We start from the raw sequence: 21,610 nt of genomic DNA, 5'->3' as shown, positions 1-21,610 counted from the left end.
CTGTGACACTTCGAGGCTTAGAACCTAGTGAATCTTGACTATATCAAGTCCTTGTTTGCTGCCTCCTGGCCTTATCCTGATTATCGTAACTTCATTACTTGGTTATTTTCCATCCTAAGAGGCTTCATCTATTCAATGCATTTATATTGCTTGTTGGCTCTGGGCAGGTCCTGTGTGGTGCTGGGAGTACAGTGGTGCAAAAGGCAGCCTGGAAGCAGAGCTGTGCTGAACCATGCCTGAAACGCCAGGCCCACACCGAGGCTGTATCTCTGGCCTTTAGGCCTAAGCCATGCACAGGTTGGAGCCTTGAGTTATGATGAAACCCAGTATGCTCAGAGAGTCTTTGAAGGTTGAACAATTGAGATTATGAAGCCTAACCTGGTATATTGTAGGGTACCAGCTGCCATCATACCCAACTCATGGCTTAAAAGACTTGTACTGCTGGGAGTGGTGCCAGGGTGACAGAGCTGAAGGGGTGATAGCTGTCCTTTGCCTCCAGGAAGATATAACTCATCCCCACAAAACAATTAGGGATGCCTTTTTAAAGGTATACCACTAACTATTTTATTTGTACAGGTTCACCACACTCCACCCTATAATACTTTTAAGATTGTGAAAGATCATCATTTTAATAAAGATAGTTGCCAGCTGCTCTCTATTTCCTTACATTGGAATCAAAGGAAAGGGACTTATTGTATGTGCCAGGAAGACATTTGTTTGTTTGTTTCCCCCAGGAAGGATTTTAGGGATAAAAAGAACATTATAACAAGGATGACTTGGAATCGTTTACAGGTAATTCTGAGTAGCGGCATCTTAGACACACAAGCCTTTCTATTGACCGGTTTTTTTATATTCTGGGAGTGATGTGTTGGCACCATTTGCACATTCATTTTCACTAGAGGGTGCGCAGGAACACTTAGAATGTGCGATTAAATGTTCAGTTGCACTTAGATGTCTGGCTCCAGTTCGTGGTATGAAGAAAGAGGGCATTGGAATGTGTTATTTAATTTAGAATTGAGGATTGTCTGTTTTATCTACTACTAGTCTTTCTTCACATTAGTTCAGATAATTAGAAATTGTTGCCATTCTATATAGCGTTGTCTTTTCCATTTTGAAGCTAGGGATTTTTGTCTCTTCTGTTCTGCTATATACACTGCCAGTGTCTGACACATAGTAGATGCTCAGTAAGTACTTGCTGAAGGGGTGACTCACTGGAAAATTTCAGACCTAGAAACAGTCTTAGATAAATCTTCAGGAAATCCTGCTCTGCTTGAGTCCTGGATCTCTCAGGTCATCTATTCCAGCGGGGTGTGGGACCATCCTGTTCCCATTGGGGTGTACCATTTTCACCAAGTGGGGTTATGGCAGGTTTAGTTTGTTGGTTCAGGCATGCACCATGTCGACAAGCACTGTACTGGAATCTCCACCGAGGCACAATTCTTTGGTCTATTTCAGACACTTCAGCAACAGTCACAGGCATAGCAGTAATCCTAATGAACAATCAGGCTTTGGGGAAAAAAAGGACCATATCATTACATTATCAGCCTTTCTCATAGACCAACACCATCTTCTGAATTCTTAGGAAGCTATTCTTATTGTGGGTACACACTAGATACATAAGTGTTTTCTAAAATTCTCTTTTTTATTATTACTGTTATTTTAATTGATACTTAATAATTGTACATATTTATGAGGTACAGTGTAATATTTTGATATGTGTATACAGTGTGTAATGATCAAATCAGAGTATTAGCATATCCATCACCTCAAACATTTCTCATTTCTTTGTGTTAAGAACATTCAAAATTCTTTCTTCTAGCTATTTGAAAATGTACAATAAATTGTTAACTACAGTCATCCTAGAGTACTATAGAACACTAGACCTTACTCCTTCTATCTGGCCGTACTTTTGTATCCTTTTGTATTAATCAGCCTCTGGTTAGCCCTATCTTACCCCTCCCCCTTCCAACCTCTAGTAACCACCATTCTACTCTCTGCTTCTATGAGATCCACTTTTTTAGCTTCTACATGAGTGAGAACATGTGGTATTTATCTTTCTGTGCCAGGCTTATTTCACTTAACATAATGTCCTCCAAGCTCATCCATATTGCCACATATGACAGAATTTTGTTCTTTTTTATTGCTAAATAGCAGATATATAAAGTTTTAACTGGTATACTTGAATTTGTATTTCCAACTGATTCATAATATCACTTAGCTTACAAACATAAGCAATAGTCAAATGATTTCTACTACTGAAACCAAAAAAAGATATAAATTAATAATGGCTGTCATTTATTGAATCTAAATTATGTCCTGTGTTCTAGGTTAAATAGTTTAAAAATAATATCTCAGTAGATCTTCGAAATGATCCAGCATAGAAGAGGTATTGTCCTCAGTTTACAAATGAGGAAATGGAAATTAAGGGGAATAAAATAATGTCCCCAGGGTCTTTCAGTTAATACATGTTGGAGCCCAAGCTAGACCTGTACTCTTAACACCACACTGTGTTCACACTTTCTGTGCTACCCAAAGAAGTGAAATTTCATGATGGCATGGCATGTAAGTGATCAAGGTTGTTCATACAACCCGAAGGATGGTAGCACTATGGCAGTTATTTGGTCAGTTTTAATAATATAGGCAGCCAAACACTTTTAATCAAGAATTATTCAGGCCGGGCGTGGTGGCTCACACCTGTAATCCTAGCACTCTGGGAGGCCGAGGCGGGCGGATCGCTCGAGGTCAGGAGTTCGAGACCAGCCTGAGCAAGAGCGAGACCCCGTCTCTACTAAAAAATAAAAAGAAATGATCTGGCCAGCTAAAAATATATATAGAAAAAAAAAATTAGCCGGGCATGGTGGCACATGTCTGTAGTCCCAGCTACTCGGGAGGCTGAGGCAGAAGGATCACTTGACACCAGAAGTTTGAGGTTGCTGTGAGCTAGGCTGATGCCACAGCATCTAGCCTGGGCAACAGAGCAACACTCTGTCTCAAAAATAAATAAATAAATAAATAAAATTAAAAAAAAAAAGAATTATTCAGAATTCACTTTGATTTTTTTTATTGTGGTAAAATATACATAACATATAATTTGCCAATGTAACCATTTTTAGGTTGTATAGTTCTCCATTTTGATTTTTTAAAAATAAAATTATTTATAATGAGACAATTATAAAATCTTCTTTAGAATGTGGACTCAAAGCATTTGCATTTGAGGCAGGGAGGAGGGAGGATAGAGGAGAATATTGTTTGTTATTTAAACAATAAGATATTTTTTTCTGGTTGCAAAAAGGATACAGATAGTATAAACATGTTTGAAAATCCCAGGAAATCACCCAAGATCCCACCAGTCTGAGAGATACCTTCTGTTAATATTTTATTTCCTGAATTCTTTTGTCTGTATATATGTGTGTTTTATATGTTTTATATTTATTTACATTTATATTTTACATTTACTTACAAAGTTGGAAGCCACACCTTGAAGGACTTTGCCTGCCATACTAAGGAATTTTTAATTTAATTTTGAGTGCATTGGAGAGATACTAAAGGATTTTGAGCAATGAAGTGATAGCATTGGTGCCTTTATGGAAAGTGGATTAGAAGAGGTTAAGACAATATTTGATAGCACAACAAAGTGACTGTGATCAACAATAAGTTGGGGTATACCTTAAAATAACTAAAAGAGTAGAATTAGAATATTCCTAACACAAAGAAATGATAAATGCCCAAGGTTATGGATAACCCCTCTCCCCAAAAAAGATGTTATACTTATTTGAAAAAGTAAATAAATAAAAGGTAAATCATTTCACAGCACTCATCTGGTCAAAATAATAAATAAATAAGAGTTTAAGAATGAAAGCAGAGAAACCAATTAAAGGCTATGACAGTAATCTAGGTAAAGAATAATTGATGAAAATCTGAATAAGGCCATGTATGTGTGGGGGGAAGGGCCAGATTGTGTAAATATTGAGGTTGTTGGGGCTACAGGACTTAGTGAGCGGTTGTCTGGGTTGTCTGCGGAGGGGAAGATAAGGTTGTATTGCTATTCACCAAAATGATAATAGAAGGAAGAATAGAAGATTCGGAGGAGACAAGACAATCTCACGTTTTCCTTAGTTGAGTGTGCAGTGACTACAGGGGATATCTAGCAGCCAGTGTCCAGACAGTGGTCTCCAAGGCACATCTGGCCTCTGCCTACCTATTTGGCCTCATCTCATGCCCTTCTCCCATTAGATCTGTGCGTCCTTGCCACGCAGACTTGCTTTCACTGAGTCCAGTGGACTCTGGACCTTCAGTGTCAGAAAGATATTCATAATGTTTCTGCTATTTGCCAGGCACCGTGGTCTTCCCCTCTTTACTCCAGCCTCCACCCCTTTGGCTAGTTTGTCTACTCAGCCCTCAGACGTTGGCTTTAATGTCATTTTCTCAGGGAAGCCTTCCCTGACCGCTTCAGCCTCTCAGCCAGATTAGATTACATCCCTAGGATATGTGCTTCCTCATAGCAATTGTCAAAATTTTAATTAATTGTATAGTTATTAGTTCATTGTCTATTTTTTCTGCTAGCCATCCACAAGAGGAAGGGACCTTGTCTAGCTTGTTCCCTGCTGGTGGCACTAGTATAGTATCAAGCACACAGTAGGTACTCACTAAATATTCGTTGAATCGATGGACAGGCGAGTGAGTACGGAAGTGTGGTCTGGGGATATAGATTCTGGAATAGTTAGCATACAGGCATTAGTTGAAACATTTGGAAGGTAAATCTTTGAGAAATCCCAGACATGTAGTCTTAAAAAATATGACAACAATGCCTTTCATTAAACCAGTGTGACAAATGCATTATATTTTAAGTGTCTGTGATTTACATGAAGAGTGACATTTTGATCAGCCTATATAAAAATAATTTTAAAGCAGTGTGGTCTCAATCTTAGTAGAGGAACAAGAAGCAAGACAGTTTCTACTTGGAATAAGCAAGTGTACAAATGGAAGTGATTACCTCTTACTCTCAACGTTATCTCTGTTTTAACTTAAATCCTCTTTCAGCCCCAGTTGGTGCCGATTGTTATCATGTTAGGTCAGGTAGAAAGGGTGTATCACCTTTACAACAATCACTAATTCATTAAAGGTTAACAGTGAAAATGTTACCCGAGTTTTTATTTATTTACATGGTGAGACAATGGAAGAATTTATCTATTGATTTTTGTTTCTCTGTACTCTTCAAATTTATTATAAACCCCTTTTTGAAGACAAAAAAGGACAACAATAGGTTTCTAGAGGGTAGGAATACACTGACATTATATACTACAACTTTAAATATATGCAGTACTAAATAAAGATCTTTTTTTCGTCTTATAGGGAATTATGCTGGTCTATGACATCACAAATGAAAAGTCCTTTGACAATATTAAAAACTGGATAAGAAACATCGAAGAGGTATGCACGGAAAGCAAAGGCTGCTACTGGGGCAGAGTCCTGCTGGGTGCCTGTGAAGGGCTCCTCTGTCTCTGAGGGCAGCTGGGCTGTGAGAAGCAGGCATGGGCAGTCTGCGTCCTGGCTCTGAGGAGCTCCACAAAGGCCTGGGTCTCTGTTGCTGCCGGCCTGACTACTGTGGGGAGGCGGGAGGCGGCAGGGAGAGGAGGAGCAATTTCACAGAATTTTAAACTCAGGCCAGATCTGGGAAATAATCTCATCCAAATCCCCATTTTACACACCAGGGAACTAAGGCCAAAAAGAAGTGACTTGCCTGTGCTCATACAGCCTTTAAAAAAGAGAGCCAGGATTAAAACACGTGATTCGCAGGCTCTAGCTATTCCACCATGCTGTTTGACTAGCAAAAATATATTTTTACTCTGGCAGCTTTCTGCCCTTCTGACATTTTCTCCATCTTAGACATCTGAAATTTGTTTTAATTCCAGGATAATTGTTATTAAATTTTTTTTTTATGTCTTTGACATTTCAGATAGAAATCTGACTCTGGAATAATTTTGTACACATTTATATTAACCCACATGAATTTATTTTTTGAATAGTTCAGAATCCAGAATACTTTCTCCATTCGGTCACTTAGTACCAAGTTTTTTTCCTTTTTTGACCCAAACAAACATTTGGAAGTTTTGTTGTTAGATAACCATAAGTTTTATTTCTGTTTGTTCACGTGCAGAAAATGACATGAGAATGACTGTGGGCCCTCTGGGGAAAAAGGTTTGCACAGGCTCCGCGAAGGCTCTTATGCTGTGACTTTTTCCCTCCTCCCGTCTTTAAACTTTCTCTGGATCAAGCCCTGTGTGGAATGAAAGATTATTTGCCTAATTATTAAATCCACAGATGTGTTTCTGACAGGTTAGGATTTGTCTATTGAATAACCAATTTTTCTCAGGCTGTTTTGGTAGCATATTGTTTTCTCCCTGCAGCATGCCTCTTCAGATGTTGAAAGAATGATCCTGGGTAACAAATGTGATATGAATGACAAAAGACAAGTGTCAAAAGAAAGAGGGGAGAAGGTAAATTTGAATTGAATGGATAAAAGTTGGAATTTGCTCACATTAAACTTTTTTTTTCTTAGTATTTAATTATCAATTTAAGTTTTAAACATAACTCTGCTTAAATCCTTTAAAATTGGATATCAGCAACAAAGAGAGGTAATCTATACTTGAATGGTGGGAATTAGTATTCGAGATCCAACTCCTTACACTGTGTGGTCATGACTCATTCCTAAAGAATTTGCTAATGTTTTCTGGGAGATACAAATTGGTCCTTTCTAGGATTCCTGCAGCTTAGACTTCAGGCTGTTTCTTTCAGATTTGTGTGAAAATGCTCAGTTTTAAAGTTAAAGTAATTCGTTTTCTTTCAAAAGGTTATAGGATAGGTGAAGTTTCAACAGTAATCATTTTTTAGATTTAGGTCATAATGGATAAGCTATGGGTGTCATTTAGAGGTATTTCTCTCTTTTGTGTCCAGTAATGAAAAAGATTTATGTTGTGTACCTTATTACTTCTATGGCATTTTCTAAATTGACTTCACTTTTTAAGTCTTGGAATTTTGCTTTAGCCTTTTTTTTTTTTTTTTAATGATATATGCAGAATGTGTTTTGTTTTTCAATCTGATTGCAAACTTAATTTTAGTGTTGTAAATGAACTAGAAACTCTTCTGGGGGTAGATGGAAATATGGAAGAGTTCACAATTTGTCTCAGTAGAAATCAAAGCAAGGAGTACTTCAGTATTTAAGCTTTTGTTCTATTATGGACCAATTTATTAAAAGCAATTAAAAGTAGTAGAGTAACTGTTGGAGAATTGTACTTTTGGAGCAGATAAAAGGGGCGAATTAATCCCAAGTTAATTGTAGGGGTGGGAATTTATCTCATAGTTTTTCTTGTAAGTATATTAGAGAACTTAAAGTACAATAGAAAAAAAAAGAAGTACTTAAATTGTATTTTAAATGGAAGTTGTGCCATTTTTCTCATAAGTTGAAGTAGTAAATTCCAAAAACAATAGAAGAAAGCAAAGAAATTTGAGAACCACAGGAGTTCTAAAATAAATACTACCTTTGAAAAATCTAAAAAATAGAAATGCTTTCTATGTTCAAGCAAGTTTCACTGAATTTAAATGTTTCTGTTTGCCTTTCAGCTAGCAATTGACTATGGAATTAAATTCTTGGAGACAAGTGCAAAATCCAGTACAAATGTAGAAGAGGTAAGAAGGAAACATTTGGTGACTTGTTATGTGGTGGCACCAGTGCGTAGGTGCCTGTGTTCAAGCACCTCTCAAAGCCTTGGCATTTTCTGATCTAGTGAAATCTGCTTTTTGTTGACCCACCTCCACTTTGTGCACTTTGTGCTTCTGACTTTTTTGTGGACTCTGATTGTTGAATTTCTAGCATCCAGCCTCCACGTGGGTTATATTAGATTGCTCAATTAAGATTCGCTGAACAGGAGATTAGAAGTTCAGTTTAAGTTCAGTTTTGCCCTTTGTTTGGGAAGCTTGAAATCCTGACTAGCAGACCAGGCAGTGTTCTCTGCTCATCTGTCATCATTCAAGTCATCCTATCGTAGCCTGTAGCGGAAGAGTTAAATTACTTTCGTGTCTGCAGTCTCTCAAGAGAGAGTTGAACTGTTATTGAACAGATTCCCTTAGTGTACACATTTGAAGTAGATTACACACAATACATTGTACTACAGTGGCATTTAGTAGAAATAAGAAAGTGTGTTTATCAGAGAGTAGCTTTAATAAATTTTCATTAAGTAAGCTGTTAATGAAAACCAAATCATCTAAAATCTTCTAAGAATAGGTTTTCATCACAAGAGCAGAATTGCTGATGATGTTTTCTTTTTAAAACAACATATTTTAAACTGACCATAAAAACAATACATGTAATATTCATTTAATAAATACTGGGGGTCTCATAAACATTTAATTTCTTAAGCTACTCACTGTTCATCATAGCATAATGGCTAAAAATTGAGATTTTTCTTTCTTTTGAGACAGAGTCTTGCTCTGTTGCCTGGGCTAGAGTGAGTGCCGTGGTGTCAGCCTAGCTCACAGCAACCTCAAACTCCTGGGCTTAAGCAATCCTCTGCCTCAGCCTCCCAAGTAGCTGGGACTACAGGCATGTGCCACCATGCCCAGCTAATTTTTTCTATATATATTTTTGGTTGGCCAGATAATTTCTTTCTATTTTTAGTAGAGACGGGATCTCGATCTTGCTCAGGCTGGTCTCGAACTCCTGACCTTGAGCGATCCACCCACCTCGGCACTCCCAGAGTGCTAGGATTACAGGTGTGAGCCACCACGCCCGGCCTAAAAATTGAGATTGAAATGACTTTATTAGCCAGTGGACACGGATCAGAACTTTTTATTTTGAATAACTAATAGTCATTCTTTCAGGTTGGCTAATGGGAGTTAGGAAACAGGAAGTCTCTACTGATTTATTTACACAAACTTACTTAAGCAGAAAAACACTTCTCTCTGCTTGCCACAAAAGGATTTCACTCCATCAGAAAGAGGGGAGCCTTACTTAAGTCAGCTTGAATGGTGGAGGCAGGAGAAAAGCTCGCTCACTGGGGTGGCCCACATAGGATTGCTTCCACAGAATAAACCCTGACTTAATGGAACAGGCTAAGTCTCCGTTAGTACCTGCACCCTGATCATAGCTGTGGCTTAGAGAGAGCGTTGAGTTAGGGAAGGATACAGCTGGGAGTTGCTGAGCTGCTTGCTCTAGCCAGGCATTATACAAATGTTAGCAATTTTTCCAGAGCTTTAAATTAGTGTGGTTAGCCTCATGAAAACTGAGATGGGCTTATTTAGAAACTTAGACTCATAGGTGGCCAGTGTGACAGTGAGACGCTGACAATGAGTAATAATAATAGTTACCATATTGTTTCTATTTGATTGGATTGGAAATAATCCCTTTCCTAAACAGTTTTTGGGGATCAAGAGTAGTTGGGAACAAAGAGGCTGACATAACAGTGTGTTCAACAGTGAGACAACTGAAGAAGCTTTTACGGTTCTTGGCTTTGTAGAAACAAAACTAAATGGGTTTAAAAAATGTTTGGTTTGAGTCAAAAGACACTATGGATAAAGTATCACTGAGATTAATCAGATTTGTCCTGCTTCCATTGGACTGATTTCCTTGGAGGGGAATTTCCTGAGCTGCAGGAACTGTTGGGATATTGGAGTGTGAAGACATGGAAGACTATACATACTCAAGTGTAAGAGTGAGAGTAATTTGAAAGAGGAGATCAGAAATAAAAAGTAGATGTGCTTGTGAAGACAAATTTTAGAGCTACAGGATAATACATAATCATTCATTCACTCATTGAAGAGACATTCAGCATTTCCTAGACCAGACACTGTGCCCTGCCTGCTCTGGGGATGTGGGTGGCTTAGACAGAGCCTCTGCCCTCTTCTTGGTGTACTGAGGAAGCTACTCATAACTCAACATGTATCATATTAAGAACTTGTATCAGATATTATATGAAGGAAATATTTGATGCATGACAATTTGATAACTTTGGAAAACGTTTATGATATAATTGAAAAAGCATGTAACATTCAGGTGCATATTATGATTACAATTGTTATTTTCTCAATTTAAAACTTTAGAGTAATATATTTATGATGAAATAATGAAAATTCTATATTTCTATTTTAAAATATATTGACTAAATAATAATGAAAATTTTTGTTTTACCTGTAGGCATTTTTTACACTTGCACGAGATATAATGACAAAACTCAACAGAAAAATGGTTTGTGTCACTTATAATTTTTATTTCCATTATGCTCTTTTTTTATTTTGTATTTGATGAAAATGATAGGCTTGATTAAAATATATTCATATTAAAATCATTTTTTTCCTGACTCAGATACTCACTTGGTTGAATGCTGGTTCTCATTTCTGTTTGTTAAGGATTCTTATTTCTGAACTACAGCTGTTTAAGTTCTTTCATCTGTCTCTTTAAGTGGTCTTTAATTGAATGTTGATCAGAATAATGAAAATAATAATGGCACAAATTAGATTTTTGCCATAAAATTATCTAGTTCAATTTTCATGTGACAGATATTTATATCTATATAATTATGATACTGAAGTTGCTAAAGTTTGCTTAAATTTGAAACTGTCGCAAGTGATGGATCATTAGGACAACCTTGGAAATTTGTTTTAACCTGAGTCCTGAATATAACCATATACCTTATGTTACCAACTCTTCTTACCTCTAACACGATTGCCTATACCAGTATCTTGACATTGTTTCCATCATTACCTTTGAAACTTTATACTTCATTGGTTATAATTTCTTTGAACTAGAAATAGGAACTTCCTATCTAATGTATTATTAACATAAAAAGTGCTATCCTAAGGACATTTTTCTCTTTTTACTCCATCATTTCCAAAGAAAAAGACAACACTGGTGCTTAACTAGTTCCTTTTCTAATAAAATACTCTAGTGAAATTTCACTAGAATACATATTTCACACAGTTTGGTTTGCTATTTTCATTTTTTAGATAATTGGGATCAAACCATGAAACTTTTATTTCCTTGGTAACTTTATATTCTATTTTTTTAGAACGACAGCAATTCAGCAGGAGCAGGTGGACCAGTGAAAATAACAGAAAACCGATCAAAGAAGACCAGTTTCTTCCGTTGTTCGTTACTTTGATGAACTCTTTCTGAGAGACTGCAGCACACCTAGAGGGCCCTTTCCTGCTTCTCTGAAAGCACAGGTCACCCAGCCTCAGAATCACACCGCCGGCTGCTGCTGAGAGCACCACTCAACTTAGACCTCTCAACACAGAATGCCACGTGGATTCCAGCCTCACGGAACAGGCTCCTTTTTTCAAACATGGAAGCAATGAAGTGGAGACACTTGCAGGACCTAACTTGTTTTTTCTTTGTTTTATTGCCTTTTGCAGAAGCTGCTATCTTTCTTTTTCACTTTGCACATCAGTGTTAGCCTTCCCTATTACAGCACAATCTTAGACGTATGTTTGCACACTTTTGTGTCATGAAATTTGAGACAGATTTGTACATTTGGGGATGTTTAAAAGAGAGCAGAACATTTAGAGCAGAGGTTAATAAACTAAAATTAAAAGATATTTGGTTTGGTTCATGTGGCCAAATGTTACTGCATTGGAAGCGTTTATTTAAATGCTTTGATTTGTGATTTTCTTAAATAAGAATCATTAAATGCATTTTAAAATTTTATAAAAATGCCCATCTATTCGTCAGAGGCTACAATGTCTTTATTTCTTCAGATCATTAAGAGTTTTGCCTCACTCCTGACCTTTTTGTCAGAGAGTCTGGGTGGCTGAATGAATCACGCTATAAATTGATTACCTCTGCCTAATCTATAGAAACTGTATTTGGAAATTACCATAATCTCACTTTTCCTGGGGTTTGTATTTGCTATTCTTTCTCTCGTTTGACTTATTGTAATTATTCACTTATCTAAAACTAGTAACATATTTGAGTGTTGTTGTTTTTCTATTTGTGAACTTCTTAAGCTGCAATTTTATAGGCAGAAAGATGTACCATTTAGGGCTTTATATCAGCATATAACTGTGGTTCTGTCACATAAGGGTATGTAATGTATTTTTTCTAAGCTTCACCCCTTAGCTTGCTGGTTTAGTTGTAATACCCAATTCTTACCATAATCCCTGTCTGCAAAAGTTAACAAAAGTTAGATTTAGATTTTAGCTCGCAGAAAGCTTACCTATAGGGAGATTAACTTTTTGATATAAATTGAATAGAGATAGCTCTTGGTATTGGTGAAAATAATGATTTTTGGTTCTGTTTTTATTTGAATGAGTTATTTTTTTAATGAAGGTAATTAGACCTAGTGCAGCCTCTAGGAAAAGTCTCAACCTTTTCATTAGAGAAAATATGATCACGGTTTCAGTTTTATAACACCTGTTGTTGAGTATGTAGAACCAAGTTCCATCTGTTTAGGTTAATTGTTATAGAACTTAGTCTAGTCATGTGGGCTAAAGCCCACCGAAAGCTTAGTTGCCTTTCTCACCAAACACTGGTACTGGTATACCTTTTGTAGATGAAACCGTCACATAAGAAAAAAAGGTATTTAGTGTTAATTATGTGCCAAATTCAGATCACTATGTCATTGCTGTTATTCTAGCCTTCAGTGCCATAACACAGAAGGCAATAATACAGAGGTGATTATGGAAATGAATTCTGTTAATTATTTTTCCTGTTATGCCTAACTTGCTTCACAACGGCTACTGTCGTGCTTGATAGTTAAGAACAGGAGATGGAAGTCTAAATGGATTGCTTGTTACCTAGCACAGAGAATTCTGCTTCATATTAAGATATGTCCTTAAAATGCTTGGACCAGGTCAACCTTTACTACTTGTTTGAAAACTTGGGAACAATTTAGTAACTGCAAATGTACCAGAGCTATTTTTAATGGGTACATCAAACTTACTGTTGACAAATTTTAGCCTCCTTAATAATTTTTATAGTTACCTATAGGCTTAAAAGTCAGCCATTGCTGTCCCAGTATAATCAGCAGTTCCATGATTGAAACTTGATTGTAAATCTACTGTCTTCAAGTTAAATATTCTCAAAAAGAAAAAATAATTTCTTAGAAACATCTTGTTTTCACTAATTTTCTGAAAAAAATTCCAAGCAGTTAAGCTTTCTGGATGGTAACAAAGTACTTTCTAAAAGGCAAGTGCTATGACACCATGTATGAATGTAATTCTCTTAGTAATTTACCTCTGACTATTTGGTGTCTTAACACTTTGGTTTATATCTCAGGGGTTGTCTGCAAACCAAAACTGACATATTCTGTGGTTAGCTTTTTACATTTTTTTTTTTTAACAGAATGCTTTGCTTTTGTTCAATTTCCTCTCTTCTTTTGTCTTATATGGGCTAACAACTAGTCTCCATGAACTTCCCTTTGAAAGAGCCTGTAAAAAAGTTAGATGAGTCTAAAAGTGCTCTTTGAAGTAGCAGCAAATTGGGAGTATATGCTCTGTTATATAAAAATAAATTGTCCTTGCTATTTTCTTACATTTAGCTTTGCTAAATTGTATATAAATCGAGCTAAGACCATAGGAAATTCACTTTCTGCATGGTAAAATGACCCAATAAATATTCCACTTTGCTTAATAATGTACATATAGTGCATTATTTTTTCTATTTGTAGATGAATTTAGTGAAAGATAATTGTCTGTTCCCTGCTGAAACTGACAAGATCTAGTTTTTTGTGAACATTTTTGTGGTCTTATGGGTAAGGTACATGAAGATTTTTGCAGCAGTATTAGTGGTTCAGTGGCTGCACTTTATTATCAATGTGCTAAGTTTTGACAATGATTGGATTAGACCTTTTCAAGTAGATGCTGAGGGTTTCAGTGAAAATGTAGCTGTAACTAAGTAGCATGTAAGTCAGTTGATTGTAAAATGTTTCACTGGGAACGTATTTTAGCTATATTTTACTTCAGACAGATTATGATAAAATAATCCACCTGTGCATCAGTTAGGAGGTGCTGCAGGGTTTCTTACTACTTACATAAACATTTTGTGCAGTCTTTGTTATAAATTTTCAGAAGACTATACTCTTTACTTTGAAGGACTATTTTTTAATTATACCTCATTTAGCTAACTATAATAGTATTCTAATACCTGGTAGCAAAACAGTGAGCCAGCCTTTAAGCATCCAACAAAATTTAGATTATATGTTTTGTTTTGAACTGAAGGCATCTTTGAAAAAGATAGGAGATACCTTAGTTTAGAGTAGAACATACATGTCATATCCAGTAGAGTAAAAAGAGTATTATCTCCTTGTCTCCATTAATAAATTTAGCTGTGCAATATAGATACATTTTTGCAGAAGTTTCTAAGTAAGAGATTATAACTCCATTTTACAGGTTCTGAATGCTGAGAGTCTGTATTAAGGCTTATAAAGTTTTTCCTGTGATAAGTAAGTGATACATGTAAGCAGACATTCTTTGCAAATTCATGACTTAAATTCTTTTACAAATTTAGTTCTTAATCTTTAAAGAAGAGCTTCTAAGCTTAAAATTTTAAAACTGAATTTCAGTATGTTTGGTTTACTTATCTCAAATTTTAAGCACTCATTCCTGTAATCAGGGTTTTTAGAATTTATTTTTTAAACAGAAAAGACATTCCTTTTTCATTTTTGTTACATCCAAAGCGTGGAGGGCCTGGGTGGGCAGAAAGGAATGTCTAAAAATGAAATCCCTTGATGTATAGAGTGACCTGGAAGGACAGGATATGCTAATAAAACTTCAAATTCTAGCACAATTTTAGAGTAGAATCAATCTTTCTTTTAGACTAATAAAATTAATTCATGTTCACTATGAAAAAATCTAAATGACTGAAATGTACAGAAATGAAAATTAGCAAACAATTATTTTATCCCTAAAAAATTATTTTAGGAATATTTTCAGATTTTACTTAATTTCTTGAAATGCATGTGCCATATGCAATTGCATTTCTTGTTGCCAAGAACTAATAGAACATCTTATTTCATTTTCTTACCTTTTTTAAAAATGTGAATCATAGTTCATTCCTATGGCCTTACAGATGGGTTTTATTTTGTTTGTTTGCAGCTGACACTGCAGTTCCTTTAATGCAAAATACCATAAACTATTTGACAAAAATCATGCCCCTAATGGAGAATATCTAGTTTTTCCATAGAATTATCCTACTGTGTATGTTTAAACATATTTTATTTTTGCTCCAATGGCTTAATGTGAAAAGCTCCTGCAGATAAAGTGGACCTGTCATGTGTTTAATCTTGTTTAAGCCAGTTCATTAACTGTGTACTGATACTGATGCTGTGTTTTTTTTAAAAAAAAAAAAAATGGATTTTATTCCAGGTGAACTTTTTTTATTTACAATAATGTTCGTCTAAAATAAAAACTATGTAATGAAAATACTCACGACTCTCTGAAATGGATTGAACCTTTGAACCTCGCCAGTCATTGCAGTTCCCCAGACACATCGTGCTTTTCCATTCCTTTGCTTGTGTTGCTCCCTCTGCTGCCTTCCTACCTCTTTGCCTGGCTAGCTTCCGCTTGCCTTTCAAGACTTACAGTAATGCTGTCTCTGGGAAGATTTTAGCCACCAACCATCCCTGGTTAGAAGCCTCCAGTGTATGCCCAAAGTGTTGCTTACTGCACTGGATTCGAGTCGTCTGTTTACTTTCTTTCCCTACTAGGTAGACTCCAAGCACCTGAAGGGTGGGTAACACATCTTTAGTTTTTGTATCCACCATACCCAATAAGGGGTCTGGCACATAGTAGGTATTTAATAAATGTTGAAAGGATCGGTGAACTTCGGTAGTCATAAAAATTAACATGCCACTGAAGAAAGCCATGTGTAATTTATAAGTTTTGTTCTTGATTTACTTTTTAATTTAAAGAAAGATTTGAAGTATTATAAATCCATAAGTGCCTCAGTAATTGCAGCAATAAAATGAGAAGCTTCATTATGTGGCCTTTATTCTGGTCCTTACCTTATACTATTATTTTTTTAATACCATTATTAAATACAGAAGAATTTCCATTTGCTAAGATCAATCACTCAGAACACTGTTGAGGTATTGATAAATTGAGTAAACCCTCTTTGCCCTTTTCTGTTTCCTACCCTCAAGATTTAGGTTTTCCAATATTAGTTCCAGGGACACATGAGAATGCCCCATAGCAAGTAAAATAAATAAATAATAAGATAAATAAATATGTATATTTACCCTTCTAAGGTAAAAGTAGTTGGATGATGACATGAAAGGAAAGTAGCAACTGCTGTGTATAAGAATAGCAACTGCTTAATATCTATGAACTAAGTCTTTGTTCCTTTGGAGTAAATATTGTAATAAATTTTAGAGAAAATAAGTATTTCATATAGGTAGCTACAGGGGTCAATAAATTATCAAAAATAACAATATCTCAGCTGAGGCAGTTGGATCTAGTACAAAGAGGCCTGAGCTACAAATCAAGACTTCCAGGTTGCAAGTTGGTTCTGCTGCTAATTAATGGGGCATTTTCTAGGTTTGTTTTCTTATCTGTTTGGTTTTTTTTTTTTAATTATATTGGATGATCCCTGAATCCTTTCCCAGCTCTGAAATTCTATGAAACACTGGTAATAACTCTACTGCAGATCATCTGATATTCTACCATCTTTGTAATTTGTCTCTCTGACGTCTAAATGAAGCTATTTCTTTTTATGGTTTGTAAATTTGAATACAAATTAAATCATCTTGGCATTATGACCATGGATACTTAGAAGAAACTAGGTAGCTAAGTAATATTTTATCTGATTTTTTATGACCCATTTTCCCTCCTTGTTTTTCTCTCTTAAGATTTCTTCCTCTTGCATTGCCTTTTTTAAAAAAAATTCAGTAGTGAGTATTGTTTGCAAGCTGAAGCTGAATTCTGAGTATGTAGTTATTTCTAAGTGTTACTTCCTTAAGACTCACATACTGTACCGTCAACAAAACAGTGCTTAATAAAACCTGGGTCTTCAGGTTGACTCCTCCAGGGCAAGTAGCTTCACTCTGTCCTGCAGGATCCCGGCAGGATCAAACTACATCACTTGTTACCAAGGAAACTGGGTTGGGTATTCTGATGGATCCCTCAATCGCATGTCTTCCTCCAGACGGTGTCCTGTCTCCTCTCCTCCAAGCCTAAATTTCTCCTCTTTTCTCTTTTTCTCACCACATGTTCATTCGAGAACACTTTGTGGACTGGCTTTTGCTCCTGTGTCTGTTAGGGTCACTAATGACCTCATGGCTAAATCCAATGGACATATTTCACTAGTAGCTTATTTAACCTCTTAATAGCCCTTCTTTCTGGAATGTCTTTCCCCTTGACTTCCACCACACCACATTCCTCCAGTTTTCTTGGTGCCCTCCTAGCTGTTCCTTTTCAGTTTCCTTTGAGTTTCTCTTGTCATACCTTAAAGTGCTGGTGTTTTGGCAAAGGCCTGTCCTTGCTTTACTGACTCTCTAGTGACTCTACCCACTATCAAGGCTTCAAGTGTTCAGAAGAGTCTCAATTCTAGGTTTGCAATCCAGGTCCGTGCTGATCCTGAATATCCATTTGCCGACTGAACAACTCCATTTGGAGTGTTCTCAAGCTTCTCAATCTCAGAGCATCCAAAATGGTGCCCATTATCACGTCTCCTTTCCCATACTCTCTCCTCTTCCTGTCTCCACAGCAACCACTTGAGCCAAAAACCTCTAGAAGTCATCATCCTTGACGTGTCCCTCTTGTTCCATGTAGTTCAGTAGTCATTAAATCTGTTTGCGGTTCCTGAATCTCTCTTCAGTTTGTCTGCTTCCCTCCAGACTCCTGCTAATTCCCTGATTTGGGCTGCTGTCATCTCATGCTGCAGTATGCCAACGACCTCCTGCCTGGAATCCCATTTTTCATATCTTTACAAAGCAAATCTGATTATGTCACTGGTTAAAATGCATGACTTTGGGTAATCTCTAAAATGCATACAACTGCTTGCATGGCCCTTTGTGGTCTGGCCCCTGTTAGCCTTTCCAGTCTTTTATTCCTCTCCTCACACACTCAGGCCATCCTGAACTACCTCTGCCCCTCAAAGATGCCTTTTCTTTCACTTTGAGGACTTCCCACTCATCCTTCCATCTCTGCCCTACTGCCTAGCTTTGCTAACTCCTAAGCTGAGACCGGAAGAATGAGCAGGTGCTACCTTCTTTAGCAAAACCTCACAAGTTTGGATTGGGTACCCTTCCCCCTTCTTGTATATTCCCACAGCACCCTGTCTGCCTTCCCCGCGGAAATGTAAGCTCCGTGGAGACAGGAGCACATCTGCTTCACTGGTATATTCCCAATGCCCAACATTGCACCTAATACTTATATTTTGAATGAATGAATAAATGATTGAATAAATATAAATCTACCAACACTCCAGAACACAAACAAAGCTCAAGTACATTTATTGAACAATATCCACAGGGAGTACCTGTCCCCATCTCCCAATCACCTTTTAGCCAACATCATTTAGTATGTTGTTGTTTTCACGTCTTTGGAGTAAACTAATAGTTCATAAAAACTTCAGGAGTCAATAGCACCATTACTTAGCCTCAAATTCGTCACTTGTAAACAGGATTGATGAAATCAGTGTAAAAGTGCTTTGCAACAGCAATGCATTATATGAATGGAAAATGATATTATTACTCAGTGAAAGCTTGAAGTAAGTTTTTCTAGTAAATAACCATGAATGCTAAGGTGACTATTTTATTGGAGATTTTGCCAGTTTTCTAGTTGCTTTCCCCTCTTCTATTTGAACAGACATCAGTTAAAAGATGTCTTCATAGATAGAGAGGCAGACTCATTACATTTCATATGCCTTCCCATTTTTCAGCTGGACTTGGAGACCAAAATTGAACAGAAATATGGTAAAAATATCATGAATGCAAATCCCCCCAACTTGTAGTTCCACATGTTGAGGGTGGGGTAAGGATGTTGTTATACATAATTTATGTATAACATTATGAATAATATTTATTATTCATTACCTTGCCTACTTCCAAAGTGTGTGAGGCAGCTTTAACCAAGACACAAAGATCTCAGGTAAAATAGGGGTAATCAAAGCATTAAAAGGGGGTAAAGGAAAAGAAGTCCTATTGTGAAGTCAGGGCAGTAATTATAACTTTAAAAAAAAATCAGAAGAGTAGTTGCTATAACTGAGTATTAAATTTAGCTCCAAGCTTCCTGAGAGTCAAAGCGAAGCCTGAATATAATGTTAGCTCTCAATCTGAGGATATGAATATGTTGGGAGAAACAAAACTTTTTTCTAGTCCTGAACTCAAAACGTAAAGCATGGATCTATTAGGGATATTGAGCAATGATAAACAGTTATTATTAAGCATTCAGGAAATTTCTTGAATATTTCTTACTTTACACCAAGGACATAGTGTATTATGCTTCTGTGAAGGCATTTTTGCATGAAGCTGAAGTAATGTATTGCATTTGATAACTTTGATTCAGGATAAAACCAGAAGAATCTACCTAATATCAAGTCACTCTATCACTCTGAACTTTTGTCTCAATGTAAGTCTTGATAGGTGCTGTGTAAGATATTCAAAATACCATCACTGATGTCTGAAGAAGCATTCTGTGGGAGTAAGTTGAAAGGACCTATCAGTGTTTTATTTCATTTTATTTTTTGAGACAAAGTCTCACTCTGTTGGCCAGGCTAGAGTGCCGTGGCATCAGCCTAGCTCACAGCAACCTCTAACTCCTGGGCTCAAGCAATCCTCCTGCCTCAGCCTCCCGAGTAGCTGGGACGACAGGCATGCACCACCATGCCCGGCTAATTTTTTCTGTATATTTTTAGTTGTCCAGCTAATTTCTATTTTTAGTAGAGACGGGGTCTCGCTCTTGCTCAGGCTGGTCTTGAACTCCTGAGCTCCAGCGATTCTCCCGCCTTGGCCTCCCAGAGTGCTAGGATTACAGGCGTGAGCCACCGCCCAGCTTCTATCACTGTTTTAAATGGGCAAAGGTGCTTCTGTTCTTCTGTAAGAACTAAATACTTGCCGTTGTGTTATCTGAAGGCCCATTTTCAGAGGTGAAATGCAAAACATCTCCTTTCAGGTCCCAACTTTTGTCCACTGGTTGTTTGTCTTTTCAATGTGGATTGCCAAGAGTTTTACTCCTGATGGATATTAAAGAATGAGTAGGGGTGGCTAACACTTAATATAGCACTTCCCTGTGCCAGGCACTCTCCTCAAAATAACCCAGGAGTTAACTATTATTATTATTTATTCTCATTCAACATAGAGAAAAATCTATCTTAAATGTAAATGGTCAGGGAGCTTAATCTTCCAGTTTTAATTTTTAAACCTCTCAGAAATTGTTAAATTAATATAAAATAGTAGACGTTTATAAGTTCCACTTTTTAAATTATTTCATTCATTGAACAGATACTTAGTGAGCTGCTTCCAGGCGCTGAGGAAACAACAAAGAACAAAGCAAAGCCCTGTCCTCCAGTTTACATTTTAATGGGGAAGACAAATGAGCAAGTTATTAATAAATGGGCTGCCAGAGGATGGAGCAGGGTGATGTTGCTATTGCTATAGGACGGTCAGAGAATGCCTTCAAAAACGTTTTGTAAGATTTGGGAGAAAAAATTAAAACCAGCTGGCCAAAACATCCCTGTGAAGGACAGCTTCCGCCACCACCATTTCATCATTTTACCACCTCTGGGTAATGCCTGGGTCACTGCTGTTATCAGCCCAGATTTTACACGTTGTTGGAGCACGAAGTTCCCTCAATTATGCAAATAGAAAAAATGTGCCGTTGTTGTTGTTGTTGTTGGGGGGCGGGAAGAGGATGGGGGAAATACAGACCGGGAAAATGTGCATTAAAAAACACTCTTATTTCAAAAGGAATCCCGCCTCCGTCCAGCGCTGTTTTTCTTGAGTTGACCTGGAATTGCTCCCGTTCTCGGCGCATGCGGCTTCAAGGTAGGATGGGGACCTCCCCTCTTCTCAGCCACCTCGCGGCTGGCACTGGTGATCGATAAATGTGTACCTGTGATGGTGGAGGCTTACGTCTTGGGCTCTAAAGTCGCCGGGGACCCCCCACCCCCGGCCTAGGGAGCAGGACATGCGGCATAGCGCAGTCGGCCCCAGACGTCCGAGGGACCTGCCGTTAGGTGCGCGCTCCATGCCCCGCCCCTCGCCGCGGCCCCGGCCCGCCCCGCCCCACGCCGCGACCGCGCCCCGCCCCATGCAACGCCCCGCCCCCGCCCCGCCCCTCGGCACCGCTCCGCCCCGCGCCGCGGCCCCGCCCCGCCCCGCCCCACGCCGCGACCGCGCCCCGCCCCATGCAACGCCCCGCCCTTCGGCACCGCTCCGTCCCGCCCCGCGCGCGCCGGGAGCATCTCCCGTCCTCTGCAGGCCCCCGGGCAGGCTTCCGCGGTCGCCATGACGGCGGCCGTGTTCTTCGGCTGCGCCTTCATTGCCTTCGGGCCTGCGCTCGCCCTCTACATCTTCACCATCGCCACCGAGTCGTTGCGCATCATCTTCCTCATCGCCGGGTGAGGCGGCTGCGCCGGGAAACCCGGACCCCGGGGCACCCCTCCCCCACCGGGGCTACCCGC

General features: G+C 38.0%; 2 protein-coding genes across 3 annotated transcripts in view; both read left to right on the top strand.

Moving 5' to 3' along the window:
• RAB8B (RAB8B, member RAS oncogene family) overlaps window positions 1-11,937 on the top strand; it is a 65,310-nt gene extending 53,373 nt beyond the window's left edge. Inside the window, exons 4-8 of the mRNA XM_069459193.1 lie at window positions 5,353-5,430; window positions 6,408-6,497; window positions 7,621-7,686; window positions 10,190-10,240; window positions 11,061-11,937. Coding sequence (XP_069315294.1) covers window positions 5,353-5,430; window positions 6,408-6,497; window positions 7,621-7,686; window positions 10,190-10,240; window positions 11,061-11,153 — 378 coding nt within the window. The 3' untranslated portion in view covers window positions 11,154-11,937. The remainder of the gene's footprint in view (window positions 1-5,352; window positions 5,431-6,407; window positions 6,498-7,620; window positions 7,687-10,189; window positions 10,241-11,060) is intronic.
• Window positions 11,938-21,400: 9,463 nt separating this feature from the next.
• The window catches only part of APH1B (aph-1 homolog B, gamma-secretase subunit), a 29,257-nt gene continuing 29,047 nt past the window's right edge, over window positions 21,401-21,610 (top strand). For both annotated transcript variants that reach the window (XM_069459180.1, XM_069459172.1), the window contains exon 1: window positions 21,401-21,547. In XM_069459180.1, the coding sequence (XP_069315281.1) occupies window positions 21,435-21,547 (113 nt within the window). In that variant the 5' untranslated portion in view covers window positions 21,401-21,434. The remainder of the gene's footprint in view (window positions 21,548-21,610) is intronic.

This window comes from Eulemur rufifrons, chromosome 2 (assembly GCF_041146395.1).
Source record: "Eulemur rufifrons isolate Redbay chromosome 2, OSU_ERuf_1, whole genome shotgun sequence".
Lineage (NCBI taxonomy): Eukaryota > Metazoa > Chordata > Mammalia > Primates > Lemuridae > Eulemur > Eulemur rufifrons.
The sequence above is the reverse complement of the archived record's forward strand: the minus strand, read 5'-3'. Positions and strand labels throughout refer to the sequence as shown.